The following is a 14,616-nucleotide window of genomic DNA, read 5'->3' as shown; positions in this document are numbered from 1 at the left end:
AGCCGTTGTCTTACTCAGCCACCCCCCACCCCCATTGGTATTCTCAGCCGGAAGTTGTGGGGACTAGGCTTCCTGCACTGGAACCTTGGGGTGGGGGCTTGGTCTGGGGCTGGAACACCTTGCTCCTCAGGAGGGGCCCTCTGCAGCAGAGATCTCTCTTCTGATTTTTAACCAAAGGTCACAAAATTTTCTTCTGTCTTTTAGAATTTTTAGTTTAGGTTTTCTATTTAAGACTATGACCTAAATGGTTGATTTCTTTCACCAATGTTTTGTAGTTTTCAGCATACAGGTCCTACATATATTTTGTTACATTTATCCCTAAGTATTTTATATTTTGTGGTATTATTGTGAATGGTACTTTAAAAGAATTTAAATTTCCATTTGTTCATTGCTAATATATAGAAACACTGTTGACTTTTTAAAAATAGACTTTGTATTTTGTGACCTTACTGACCTCACTTAATAGTTCTTAGAGGTTTTTTTATTATTTTTTGTACTTTCCTCGGAATTTTATAATGTAGAACATCATGTTGCCTGTAAATAAAAGCAGTTTTATCTTCCATTACAATCTGTATATTTTTAAACTTCTTTTTCCTTGTCTGTTGCACAGGCTAGGGCCGTGGTCGGCAAACTGCGGCTCGAGAGCCACATGTGGCTCTTTGGCCCCTTGAGTGTGGCTCTTCCATAAAATATCACGTGAGGGCGCGCACGTACAGTGCGATTGAAACTTCGTGGCCCATGCGCAGAAGTAGGTATTTTGTGGAAGAGCCACACTCAAGGGGCCAAAGAGCCGCATGTGGCTCTCGAGCCGCAGTTTGCCGACCACTGGGCTAGGGCCTTCAGTATGGTGTTGAACAGGAGTGGTAATGTTACCAGAGAATTGAATTTCTCCATTGCTAGTGGGAGTGGGGTTCTTGGGGTGCTGCTGGAAAAAGCATTTTCAGAGGCCCCCATGGGAGGATGAGATGCGGTAAAAGGCTTTATTTTCATGGAGTTACATTTTTCAGGTTCCAAAGTTCCATTTCCCTTATTCCAGTCCTATAAAAGGTGCAGCTGAGGCTTTAGCAGAGCTAAAGCAAAGCCAGTGTCCAGAATTTCTGTTCCATGGTGGAGCTGGGTTCGATGTAGCATCAGGCTAGTTCAAGTCCACTAGTCCATTGTGTGGAGTCCACATGGCTGTGGGCCACGCTGGTGAGTGCAGAGCATGAGAACCCCATAAGCCAGGAGTCAGGGGTGAGAGCAGCAAGAGAGAGAGGGAACTTTCTTTGTTCAAGGGTTAAATATCACATCTTCCCGGGCTTGCAGTGGCTATGCCTATTTTGGCTAGTGACCTGCTCCCAGGTGTGATTGGCAAGCATCTTCCCAAATCATCCAGACCTTACTGGGCATGTGTCTAAATTGCAGCTTCCCTTTGCTCCTTTCAGTTACTAATTAATAGCCAGGTTATTACAATGGTACCAATAAGAATAGACATTTTTACCTTGCTTGGACCTGAAAAAGGTGGAAATGATCCTATCAAAAACTAATTTTGGCTGGCAACTGATATTGTTCAACTGCTAAGGAAGTTTAAGCTTTTTGCTTTTTTGTGTGAAATATACACAAATAAATAATGGGCCTGGCCGGCGTGGCTCAGTGGTTGAGCATCGACTTAAGAACCAGGAGGTCACGGGGTGATTCCATCAGGGCACATGCCTGGGATTCGGGGCTTGATCCCTGGTAGGGGGCGTGCAGGAGGCTGCCGATCAATGATTCTCTCTCATCATTGATATTTCTCTCGCACTCTCTCCCTCTCCCTTCCTCTCTGAAATAAAAAAAATATATATTTAAAACAAAACAAAACAAATAAATAATGGTGCAGCCCTAGCTGGTTTGGCTCAATGGATAGAGCATTGGCCTGCAGACTGAAGGGTTCTGGGTTTAATTTCAATCAAGGACACATGCCTGGGTTGTGGGCTCGATCCCCATAGGGGGCATGCAGGAGGCAGCCAATCAATGATTCTCTGTTATCATTGATGTTTGTATCTCTCTTTCCCTCTCCCTTCCTCTCTGAAATCAATAAAAATATATTAAAAAAATAATGGCACATGTTAAAAAGAAATATTAATTAAAAAACCCCCAATATCAATGAAATGGAATGGCAAGAGATGGGAAGCCAGAAAAACTTATCTATTGTAATAATCTAAATGGGAGGTAATTGTGGTGTAAACTAAGGGGATGACAGTGGAAGTGAAAAAGAAGGTTCAATACAGAGATCTTGAAGGGAGAATTGATAGGCCTTTGTGATGTAGATGGAAAGGGTGAGAGGGATAGAAAGAAATAAAACATTATAGATGTTTTAAACCTGAGTTTTTGGAGGTACCATTAGTAAAAATAAGTAAGTAAGTAAGTAAATAAATAAATAGAAAGGTCATTTTAGGTGATGGTGGGGGTGGGGAAGGGAAGAGATGACTTCAGATTTGGACATGTTCAACTTGTTACAAAAGTGGGGCAATTTGCAAGAAGTTGGTAATTTGGTTTTAGGGTTCACAAGATGTGTGATTTATCAGACCAGAAGTAATGTTTGAAGTTCTGACAGAGAAGGGGATGAGAACACCATGGGAAATGCTATAGAAAAGAGCAGGAAGGTCTGATTTAAACTTTAGGGAATGCCCCCCGCCCCCTTTTTTTTAACATTCTTTTAAAAAATTTATTTATTTATTTATTTATTTATTTATTTATTTTTACAGAGAGGGAGGGAGAGGGATAGAGAGTTAGAAACATCTATGAGAGAGAAACATCCATCAGCTGCCTCTTGCACACCCCCTAGTGGGGATGTGCCCACAACCAAGGTACATGCCCTTGGCCAGAATCAAACCTGGGACTCTTCAGTCCACAGGCCGACGCTCTATCCACTGAGCCAAATCGGTTAGGGCAGGGAATGCCACTTTTAATAAAGTAGCAAAGGATAGAGAAAATGAACTGTCAGCAATAGGTCTACTGTTCATTTGTCATTCTTTCATTTTATTTATTCTCTTGTTTTCTTAATTCACCCAACGAATCCAGGATTGTATAGTATCAGGGCAGCCAGTGTTAGGTGCTACAGAAAAGTTAAGAAGAATAAGGCTTATGGGAAGAGCCAGTAGGTTTTGAAATTAGGAGATTTCTTTAGAAAGTGAATGTTCCATGAAGTAAAATTGTGGTGGCGGAGTAAGGAGCAGTACCATGTTCTGATGGTAATCAAGGAGTGGCAGCAGTTGTAAATTATTAATTGTAGAGACATTTAGTAGTGAAAGGTTGAAAAATTTTTAGGACAGTAGGTATAGGCGATATGTTCAAGGTGGCCTTTGTTGTTGCTGGTTTTTTGTTGTTGTTGTTGTTGTTTTTTAAAGAATATCAGGTATCTCTGTGTGGTTATATTTCAAGGGAGAAGAGCCCTTGAGGAAGGGATGTTTGAAAGGCAATAATAACAATAACAGTCATTTACATAACACTTACTGTATGCCAGCACTTTGCATGTATTAACTAATTCCAGTCCACATAATAACCAATAAGATAGTACAGATATAGTTTGGAATTGTTACTGGTGGAAGTGGAGTTCTTGGGGTGGTGCAAGGAAAATAATTTCCTGAGGCCTCCATGGGAAGACGGGGTTTCATGGAAAGCTTTATTGATGGTGTAAATTAGGGGGGTTCCCCTCTAAGGTCCCATCTCTGTCCATCTCACATGGAAGAAATCCAGTCTTATCTTCTGCAGGGCCAGAATTAGGGCCACTGCCCAGAATTTCTGCTCCATATTTAAAGCAGGCCAGTCTAGCATCCTGCATGTGGTGTCTGCATGGCCAAGGGCCATGTGGCTGCTTAATGCCACATGGCTATGGAGATGAGTGCACGGGCGAGTAGAGTGGGGGTCACAGAGCAAGAGAAAGCAAGAGCAAGAGCGCAAGAGCGAGAGAACTCTCTCTCTGGGGATTTTAACCTTTCAAGATTAAAATCCAAGCTTGCATTGGGATCTACCCTCTTGCCAACCCATTGTTCCCCAGGCTATATTGACAGCAAGCACCTTCCCTAAGTCACCCTGACTTTACTGTCCATCACCCCTTTGTTTGGGCCATTCCCTCAGTGATCTTCAGGGAATAGGTGGTTGGTTCCCTGGGGAGCATGAAGTTATAGCTTCCTGGTGAAGTGTCCATGCTTATAATGTCTGGCCTCCTCCTTGCTCTCTTCCTGTTATTAATATTAATAAACTAGCTAATTATGACAGTAACATAATTATTGACATGTGGAGTGTACCAAGGAATTAAGGTAATTGCCTGTTGATTTATCAGGGAAAATATAGTTTCTTAAATAAATTATAAGTAAACTGCTATATAGAATAACAGAAACTAGAGATGTGAGCAACTTTCCTTGTTAAACTGTTTGGATATCTTGTAGATGCACTTTGACTTCTAATGTTAGGGTTACTTTTGGCTTTAATCACTAGTAATGGGTTACTTACTGTCCCTTCATTAGAAACAGATACTCTTCATGGTTTTTCCATTTGAATCATTGATTAGTTGAACACGGTCATTCTTTGATGACCTTCTAAAATGTTACCCTATTCCTTGTAATAGGTTCAGTTGTTTGCCTTTTTAAGTTAAACTGCTCTTTATTGATTGATTGATTGATTGATTTTAGAGAAAGAGAGAGAGAGACAAGAGAAAGACAGAGAGAGAGAAAGAGAGAGACAGAAAGAGAATCAATTTGTTGTTCCACTTATTTATGCATTCACTGCTTGATTCTTGTATGTGCCCTGACCAGAGATCAAACCCACAACCTTGGCATATCAGAATGATGCTCTAATCAACTGAGCTACCTGGCCAGGGCCTGAATTTTGTATTTTTAAAATAATTGTAAAATTCAAATGTTTCTCCAAGCACTTAGCTAAATCGTACTGACATATCACTTATCCTATGTGAGGTTTATTGTTCTTTTTATACAATTAGAAGACTTATTCCCGGTACCTTACAACTTTCTGGTATCCTGAGGTCCCCAAACCAAAATTTACTTTTCTGCTTTTAGGCATAGCAGGTCACTCATTAAGTGAACTTATTCATTGCTTATTTTGAAAACTTGCTAGCACTCTCACGTGCTTATCACATTAAATCTCAGCCATTGTTTGAAATAGGTATTGTGTCACTGTATTACAGACCTGGAAAACAAAGTTCAGAATACCTAAGTAGTTTAGGATTTTACAAAGCAGTAAAAATGTGGAAATTGAACCCACGTCTTCTAACTCAAAGTCTAGTCCTAGTCCTCTTTGTATAATATCACAATTATTCTATATCACTTGCTCCTTATGGCAACTTGACATTATACTGTATTTGAGCTGTCCTTTTCACAGAAATGTATTCAAGTTTTATTCCATTTTATTTTGTCATTATACCTATACTTTATATATATATATATATATATATATATATTATATATTTTTAGTTTGAGATTGCCAATATCATCTGAAATGATACTATTATCTACCAGCTTAGTAATTTTAGTTATAATTTTGCTTTGAATCAGTAATATGCATACAGTACAAGGTAATTTTTACATAATTTTAAAATCTTTTTTTATTTTTGCAGATATCAATTCCTTTTCAGCTTAAAAACATAATTTAAAATTAACTTCGATAAGTTGTAAGAAATGGTTCAAAGAATTACCATATACCCTTTAGCCAGATTTAGATGTTGTTAACATTTTGCTATATTGATTTGCTTTACCTTTTTCTCTTTCTCTCCCTCTTCATATATACATATAAATATATACACTCTCCATATATGCATATATACTTATAAATTTTTTTCTTCTGAACCATTTATGAGTAAGTTACAGACATCATGCTCTTTTACTCCTAAATACTTCAGTATTGCTTAAGAAGTTCTTTTTCTTAAAAATTTTTTTCTTAAATAGATTTTTAGAGAGAAAGAGGAAGGGGAAAGGAGAGAGAGAAAGAGAGGGAGAGAGAGAAAGAGGGAGAGAGAGAGAGAGAGAGAGAGAGAGAGAGAGAGAGAGAGAGAGAGAAAGAGAGAGAGAGAAAGAAGAGAGAGAAACATTGATCTGCTGCCTCCCCCATGAGGGAACAAATCCGCAACCCACGACCTTTCTGTGCACGGGATGATGTTCAGACAACTGAGCCACACCAACCAGGGCATGTTTTTCTTCTTTTAAATAGGTTGTTAGAGCCATGTGGGTAGAACTCTTATTTTCTCATGTGTCTTTAGTAGATGACATTGGAAAAGAATCATGTTGTTTGGTGCTAGCCCTACCACTTAAGTGAAATATTTTGTCATCAGTATTTCTTTGGACCATTTGTTACTGCCTCTCTGGGCTTTGTTCTTTTTGGCTCTCACCTCCAGTTTCTGACACACCTAGAGCAAATGTGAGAGCTTATTGCCTTACCCTACATAATACTGCCATTCAAAGCCTGGAATCTTCTTTTTCCGCTACTGCCTATTTTCCCTTTGCTCCCTAAACTCAGGGGTGTGTACTTAGGGCAGGCTGAGTTTCAGTGAGCTCCTAATGTGGATATTGGAAGCCCCACCTGCTTGCCAAGTCCTTTTGGCTGTGAGCAAAGTAGAGGCTTGGTACTTGTCATTCCTCTGCAGCAGTTGAGCTGAAGGAATGCTGCAGGGCTTGTTGGAAGTTGCTTAGCACCTTGCGTGGGTGTGTGTGAGGGTGTGTGGGTAGAGTTGAGGGTCTTGTGTAGTTAGTGTGGGAGACCTGAAATCCTTCCTGGTGCCATGCTAATCATTAGGCAGTATTTATTGAATACCTCCTTATGACTAGCACTGTGATAGGAGCTCTTGGAGTAGTATAATAAAATACTTCATTAAATCACAGTATATTAGGCAAACAATTCTAGCTCTGCCACTTACCAGCTTTGATTTGGGCAAGTTAATGTCTTTAAGCCTCACTTTACTTTCTATAAAATCAAGCTATTAAATCCTACATGATAGGGCTGTTGTGGAGATTGAATAAAGAATGTAAGTATAGTGTTTAGCACATGTCTGACAATAGTTAGGATTTCATTTCATAGTCATATTTAGGATTTATGACTGACACCATATAAAACAAATAGAGAGTAATAAAACAAATAGAGAATAATATAACTCTACAGTGTGTAATCAAATACTTAAATTATGACATGTAAATTATAAATAGTCTGGGAATTTAGAGAAGAGAAAGAACAGTCTTGTGCAACCATTTAATGTTTCTGTGCCTTAGTTTTTCCAATGGACACACTGTGGAGATGCTAGGTGACATACCAGAGAATGATTAAGGTATTATAGCATTTTAGCTTTTTTAGGTGGTTTATGTGATGGTGGGAAAAAGGGAGAAGCTTGAGGAGCTGTTAGAAACCAAATTTGACACTTATTCTTAATTTTTTCCTTATGTGGCCATGGCAGCCTTATAGGAAAATTTGAAGCTGGAGATTAGAAGCATTGCCTTCCAAAGAAGGTGCTTGCTTTGGTATTTCTCCCTGTTGCCTCACTGGCATTTTAATTAGTTGAGAACTCATGTTGGTCAATGAATGGCCTCTGATTGTAAGCACCTAGGATATAATCTGAGGATTAAGTGATTTGTACTCCAAATTATCTCTCTGATCTTCTAGCAAAAATATAACATACAAACAGACAGGGCAGGATAAGATTTAGTTCTCTTGAACTAATGTTAAGGACATACGGTTTACTTACCATGAGTAGTTCTCTGGGATGTGACATCTTTACTTGAACAGAATCCAAACTGATAACTTGGCCCTCCCAACTTCTAAAAGCCATGAATATGTAAAATACCTTTAAAAATTTCTTTACTTACAATATCCAAAAGAAACTGTTTCAACTCCTTGTTTGTATGTACTTACTTGGTAATTTTTTTGCAAAGTGTGTATTTGGTTTTAATTTTTGTCTAGTTCTCTTCTAGAAAATTTCAGAGAAGTTTCCCATGAAAGTAAAGCTGCTCATACTTTTTTTCCCTCTTTGGTTTCTCCTTTTTGTTGTTGTTAGTTTTTTTTCTTCTTGGAATTGTTTGCCAAGGTTTCAAGTTTATAGTGAGAGGTGAGGCAACGTTGATCTTGGCAGAACAGCACAAAGCCAGTAGAGTCATTAAGTGACGCAAGCTTTTGATTTTTTTTTCTTTCTGTTAAAGCTCTCTGGCACAGCTGGCTATTCTAGTCACAGAGGAAGAGAGGAGAAGAAGTTCTGGGTGGAATGATAGAAGATGTTTGGAGCATATTAAAAAACAGCAGCAGCAACAGCAAATGCCCCATATAATTCAAACAAGGTTCTTAGCTCTGTGGAAGCTATGTCAGTTGCTTAGAACTTGAGTTTTTACTTCAGAGGATGATGGGACGAGGCAATAGAAGGCAAGGAGGGTTGCGTTGGATTCTTGCTTATCTGTCTGCCTCTCCTTCCAGTTGGAAAAATCTTCAATCCACAAGAAGCATTGTTAACAAGCCTAAGGAATACATCTTACCCTGATCCTGGATTCTGTTGGAATTGAAGATTACAGCCACTTCACCAGGATTTTATGGAGGTAGTTCAAGAAAAATAGAAGGAAACAATACTCAAGAATTTCTCTGTTTATACTAGTCCTGTGCCATGGTACATTTTGGGCATTGTTTGGAGCAAGTTGGGGACAGCTCTTTCATGTGAATCTAAGTGGATACCTGTATTCCTCAAGCTACATATATGATGTTTGGAAGGCTATAAACTCAAATTCTTTCAACATATGTTCATTAAGTTCTGGATTCTCTTTCTATTAAGGACTTCAGCAGACAGAAACTCCCTCATCAAAAGACACAAAACCTCCTCTGTGTTTTCAGGCTAAATGTGAACAATCATGTCTTGGAAGAGAAATTATTTTTCAGGGGGCCGTGGTAGTGTCCAAGGGATGTTTGCACCTCGAAGCTCAACCTCTATAGCCCCCAGCAAAGGCCTCAGCAATGAGCCAGGACAAAACAGTTGCTTCCTCAATAGTGCCTTGCAGGTAAGGGCTATTTCTTTCTTTTTGGTTAAATGTATTTTAGTTGCTGGTGCTCTATTTCTGATAACTCTTAAATATAATACTTGACGGTCTCTGTTTGAGGTCAGCACCCTGAGATAATTTTTTAGGTTTATCTGTGTGATCTTAGGCAAGGCACTTTATCTCTGAGTCTCAATTACCTCATTGGTAAAAAGGGGATTAATATGATAATGAAATAATAACTGTAACTACTACTACTTACCTGCCTAAAGGGGAGGAGGTACACAGACTAGATGATCTTACTACTTGTTTATTGACCTTTTTTCCTGATCAGTCTCTTATTTCCTTTTTTACCCTAGTTGCTTTTCTCTAATATAAAAAGCAAAATTCTGCCCAGCCGGTGTTGCTCAGTGGTTGAGTGTCGACCTATGAACGAGTGGTTACGGTTCAATTCCTGGTCAGGGCACTTGCCCAGTTTGTGGGCTCAATCCCCAGTGTGGGGCATGCAGGAGGCAGCTGATCGATGATTCTCTCTCATCATTGATGTTTCTGTCTCTCTTCCCCTCTCCCTTCCTCTCTGAAATAAAAATATATTTTTAAAAACAGCAAAATTCTTTCCACAAGTTAGACTTTCTTGTCTCATAATTTTCAGGCTTTTAGCACATATACTGAATGGAGTCCAGTCTTTGTTCATTTCTTCGTCTCCTTCCTATGAGATCACACATAGTAGCTCATAATTGGTGTCTGGTTAAATATGCTTGAACAGAGCTAGTGGAAAGTAAATTTTCCTAAGATGATTATCTACTCTAGATTTTCCCTTTTGTTGTTGCTTGCCACCTTAGTGGTCGCAGAATCCCAAAGCTTCCTGATCTGCCTAATCAGGCCCATAATGTTAGGTTCATACCCCTTGTCCTAACTTTCAAGTAATCCCTTCCCTCTCTTTTATACTTTTCAGAGTAAAAGTAAATGAAAATTTCCACCCAAGATAATTATGCTTTGGTTAAGTATTATTAGTTTTATACCTCAGACTTAATGAGAAAGTAAGTTGCTAATGAGAAAAGAAAAGACAAGAATATTTAATATAAAAAGCATTGGACTTAGGAATTAGGAGACCTGGATTCTACTCTTTGGCCTTCTGTAGACTAGTCTTGTGACCTTGTACAGGTAATAGTATTTCAGTTTCCTCATTCATAATAAAAGAATCGTGTCAAGCTTATTTGTGTAATCAAGATTTCATACTCCCAGTTTCTAAATTTTTATTTGGAAACATTAAAAAATCCTATGCTATGAAGCCTATAGGAAGAGTTTAAGCACTTTCACTAATTACTACCACAAATTTCTTGCAGTTGAGTGGGTTGGTTAGGTTTTTTCTAGGTGATGCATATTAGGTTTTTGAGTGACTTTGCATAAACTAATAATACTTTTGTGATTTCGAAGCAGGCAAAATAGTGTTGGCTATAGGTGTGTTTGTGTTTACATCCTTTCTGGCCATAGTCCTGTTTTTATAATTCTGTTTCTATATTTTCTGTCTATACTGTCAATTGAAACAATATAACTTTCTGTCCTAATTTCCAGTGCTATATGCTATATATATACACACGCATACATATTTCTATACCCATATTTAAGGATTGTGTCATTGGTGATTTTGGGTTGCATACTATAATTGTGTTACATATTGAAAATAATTGTTTCTATGAGCTAATATTCTAACTTTTGATATGAAAGCTGTGTTCACCACAGCTGTGTTGAATCCATTACATTTGTTTAAAAAGCTGTTACTTACTTGGGAGCATAGTGTGTTTCAAAAAAATTTGAAATATATACTTTGAGACATAAGTAAGAAGCTCCAGAGGTGTTCTGTGATCTGGGGCTCCAGTCACAGAAGTGTAGTGCCTTTTCACATGTGGTGACATTTAAATGTTTCCCAGGCAAAAGGAACCCACTAAGGAATTATGCTATATATTACACCATCCTATCTAATAATAGACAAACATGGTAATTAACCGTACCTCCAACATGCTTCCCATTGGCTAATCAGGGCGATATGCAAATTAACTGCCAACCAAGATGTTGGCTGGCAGCCAGGCAGCTGAAGCGAACAGGAGGCTTGCTTGCTCCAGTGAAGGAGGAAGCCAAGGTTCCTCACCTGCTGCTGCTGGGCTCTGAGCTGCACTCTAAGAAACAATGTTGCAATTATAGAAGCTAAACAAACCCCATGCTTTCAGCCAGCCGGCAGAGCTGGAGTTGCAACAGTGTTTCAATTATAGAAGCCAGACAAACCAGATACCTACTTTCACAGTTGAGGCCTCAAGCTGGAGCCGAGCCTCAGAGCTAAAGCTGGCTCTCAGTTTCAGTGACAGCCATAGAAGGTAAATAAATCCCAGAATAAAAAAATAAAAAAGAAAAAAAGGAGAGGTTGGGAGCTTCAGTCACCCGCCAGCCTGAAAACAGCCCTCAGCCCCTCACCCAGACTGGCCAGGCACCCCAGTGGGGACCCCCACCCTGAAGGGGGTGTGACCAGCTGCAAACAACCATCATCCCCTCATCCAGGCTGGCCAGGCACCCAAGCGGGACCCCCACCCTGATCCAGGACACCCTTCAGGGCAAACCAGCTGGCCCCCACCTGTGCACCAGGCCTCTATCCTATATAGTAAAAGGGTAATATGCCTCCCAGCACCGGGATCAGTGGAGCCACGAGGCCTCCCAAACCGGGGATCAGCGGAGCCCCAAGGCCTCCCAGCACTGGGATCAGCGGAGCCGTGAGGCCACCTGGCACCGGGATCAGCCGGTGGAGCCGCAACCTCCCCATCGGCCCTGCCCTGAGTGTGACAGGGGGGAGTGCCCCAACCCCCTGATCGGCCCTGCTCTGTGTGTGACGGGGGCAGCGCCCCAACCCCCTCATCCGCCCTGCTCTGTGTGTGACTGGGGCGGTGCCCCAACTCCCCTATTGGCCCTACTCTGTGCATGACAGGGGGTGGCGCCGCAACCTCCCCATCGACCCTGCCTTGAGTTTGACAGGGGGCGGCACCCCAATCCCCCATCGGCCCTACCCTGAGCGTGACTGGGGGTGGCATCGCACCCTCCCAATCTGCCCTCCTCTGTGCATGACTGGGGGCGGCGCCCCAACTCCCCAATCGGCCCTGCTTTGAGCCCGACCAGGGCTGCACCTAGGGATTGGGCCTGCCCTCTGCCACCCGGGAGCAGGCCTAAGCCAGCAGGTCGTTATCTCCCGAGGGGTCCCAGACTGTGAGAGGGCACAAGTGGGGCTGAGGGACCCTCCCCTCCCCCCCGAGTGCACAAATTTTTGTGCACCGGGCCTCTAGTTTCTTTTATAACTAAAGTCCATAGTTTATCTAGATGTCTTTAGTTTTTACCTAGTGTCTGTTTCTATTCCTAGATCCCATCTGGGATATCACATTTACATTTACTTGTTATGTTTCCTTAGGTTCATCTTGGCTATAACAGTTTCTCAAAATTTCCTTGTTTTTGATGACCTTGACAGTTTTGAGAAGTACTAGTCAAGTATTTCATAGGATGTCCCACTGTTTGAACTTGTTTGATGTTTTCCTCATGATTAAATTGGGGGTAAGGGTTTTTAAGAGGAAGACCATAACAATAAAATGCCATTTTCATCACATCATATCAAGGTTACATACGATGGCCATGATTTATCATTGTTGATATCACCTTTTTTTTTAATCTGTTTGACTTAAGGAAGTTACAACTCTCCAAAAATTGAGAAGTCTAACAAAGACAAAATCCCACACTATAATTCAAGCTTCTAAATACGTGGTTTTTTAAAATATATTTTATTGATTTTTTACAGAGAGGAAGGGAGAGAGTTAGAAACAGTGATGAGAGAGAAACATTGATCAGCTGCCTCCTGCACACTCCCCACTGGGGATGTGCACACAACCAAGGTACATGCCCTTGACCGGAATCGAACCTGGGACCCTTGAGTCCGCAGGCCGACGCTATCCACTGAGCCAAATCGGTTAGGGCTCTAAATACGTTTTAAATATTCGTGCTTTTTTGTGGACCATTAAAATAAAATCTTACTCTGCAGCTATTAACCCATAAATATCCTCTTCAGGTTCACATTTGATGTATGTCATACCATATTTTCTGTTTGACCTTCCTTCGTGTTCAAATTACTGTCTTTTCCAGAATATGGTCGTCTCTCTCTCTTGTTAGATGCCTCTTCATCTTTTTTTGACATTTAATATACTAGAATAAACTTGGCGCTTGGGAATAAAGATATATTCTGCAGTCATTACCAATATTCGCTTGAACTCTTGAATTTAAAATTAAATGGTGGCTTCTTATAGAGTAATGTGTTTTCCCTCCTTTGCCAGGTTTTATGGCACTTGGACATCTTCCGACGTAGCTTTAGGCAGCTTACAACTCACAAATGCATGGGAGATTCCTGCATCTTTTGTGCTCTCAAGGTAAGTACTTCAAATTTGATTCTTCTCACTATCATTAGGTTGCCAAATGGTCAATATTGAGGATGCTTTTGATTAATCAAAGTTATTTGCTAATGGTTCAGTGTAAAGGATGACTATCATTAGTTTTATTTTTCTTCAAAGAATTACTACTTGGCTTATGTAGTCTGTTTTTTTTTGTTTGTTTTTTAGTCTTTTTTTTTTAACCTTTTTGCCTATGCAGCTCTATTGAAGGTGATAGGATAGTATTAAAATGTGCTTAGACTTTGAGTGTTTAACTGAAAAGCTAATTCTAAATTTTTATTTTGAAAGCATAAACAACCCAAGTATTCTTAATGTAATTAACTATTGTCTGTTACAGCTAAATTTAGCAATAAATTCTTCCTACTAAGAAAAGCCAAGTCTGAATTCCTGGTTTGTCACAGGGATACTGCGATGCGATGACTATATGTTTAGTTGCTTGTGACCAAATGAATTGTGACCCAAAAATTCAGAATTTCCCAGTAATATTGGTTATTGCAACAACTGACTCAAAACAGTTTTTTAACCAGCATGAGTTTTAAGCCCATGATAGGTAGATATCTTTAAAAAGAAATAACTGAGTCTTCTGAACTTTTGCTACTTGTGTCACAAGTATCTTTTTTTTCTCCACCCTTTGTTTGGAACCACTGTAACTTTTAGCAAAATATAGAATATAAATTATTGGTTAATTAGGAGTTTAAGTATGAAATTTTAATAAAATCAAATTCTTTACAAATTGTAAGGTTTCTTACTGTGCTCATTCAGACAGAATTCTATTCAAAAGAGCATTTGGCTTGATTTTCTGGGAGGTATATTGACATTGAATTCTAATTTTAAATATATTTTTCATTGATTTTAGAGAGGAAGGGGGGGGAGAGAGAGAGATCAATGATGAGAGAATCATTGATCGGCTGCCTCCTGCACACCCCACACTGGGGATTGAGCCTATAACCCGTGCATGTACCCTGACCTGGAATCGAATTGTGACCTCCTCGTTGATAGGCCAATGCTCAACTATTTAAGTCTGCCAAGCTTAAATATCTAGTTTTAGATAAACAAAAAATATAGTGATCTTTGGTCAGCAAGTCAAAGGGAATTCAGTTCATCGCATTAAAAGCAAAATACTAAGGCGTGATACTTGCTAGAGAGATTTGACCACTGAAGAAATCCCCAGT

At 39.8% G+C, this 14,616-nt stretch overlaps 1 protein-coding gene across 17 annotated transcripts in view; it reads left to right on the top strand.

The window, feature by feature from the left end:
* The window catches only part of USP54 (ubiquitin specific peptidase 54), a 118,425-nt gene that overhangs the window by 29,514 nt on the left and 74,295 nt on the right, over positions 1–14,616 (top strand). For 7 of the 17 annotated variants that reach the window (XM_036337098.1, XM_036337101.1, XM_036337102.1 and 4 more), the window contains 2 exons: positions 8,425–8,996; positions 13,331–13,423. In XM_036337098.1, coding sequence (XP_036192991.1) covers positions 8,850–8,996; positions 13,331–13,423 — 240 coding nt within the window. In that variant the 5' untranslated portion in view covers positions 8,425–8,849. Of the gene's footprint in view, positions 1–6,021; positions 8,997–13,330; positions 13,424–14,616 lie in introns of those variants that run through there. The other 10 variants (XM_036337106.1, XM_036337105.1, XM_036337115.1 and 7 more) reach the window with 10 other exon arrangements.

The sequence above is a fragment of the Myotis myotis genome, unplaced genomic scaffold (genome assembly GCF_014108235.1).
Source record: "Myotis myotis isolate mMyoMyo1 unplaced genomic scaffold, mMyoMyo1.p scaffold_m19_p_15, whole genome shotgun sequence".
Taxonomy (NCBI): Eukaryota; Metazoa; Chordata; class Mammalia; order Chiroptera; family Vespertilionidae; genus Myotis; species Myotis myotis.
Note: the sequence above shows the minus strand (reverse complement) of the source record. Positions and strands in the feature narration are given on the sequence as shown.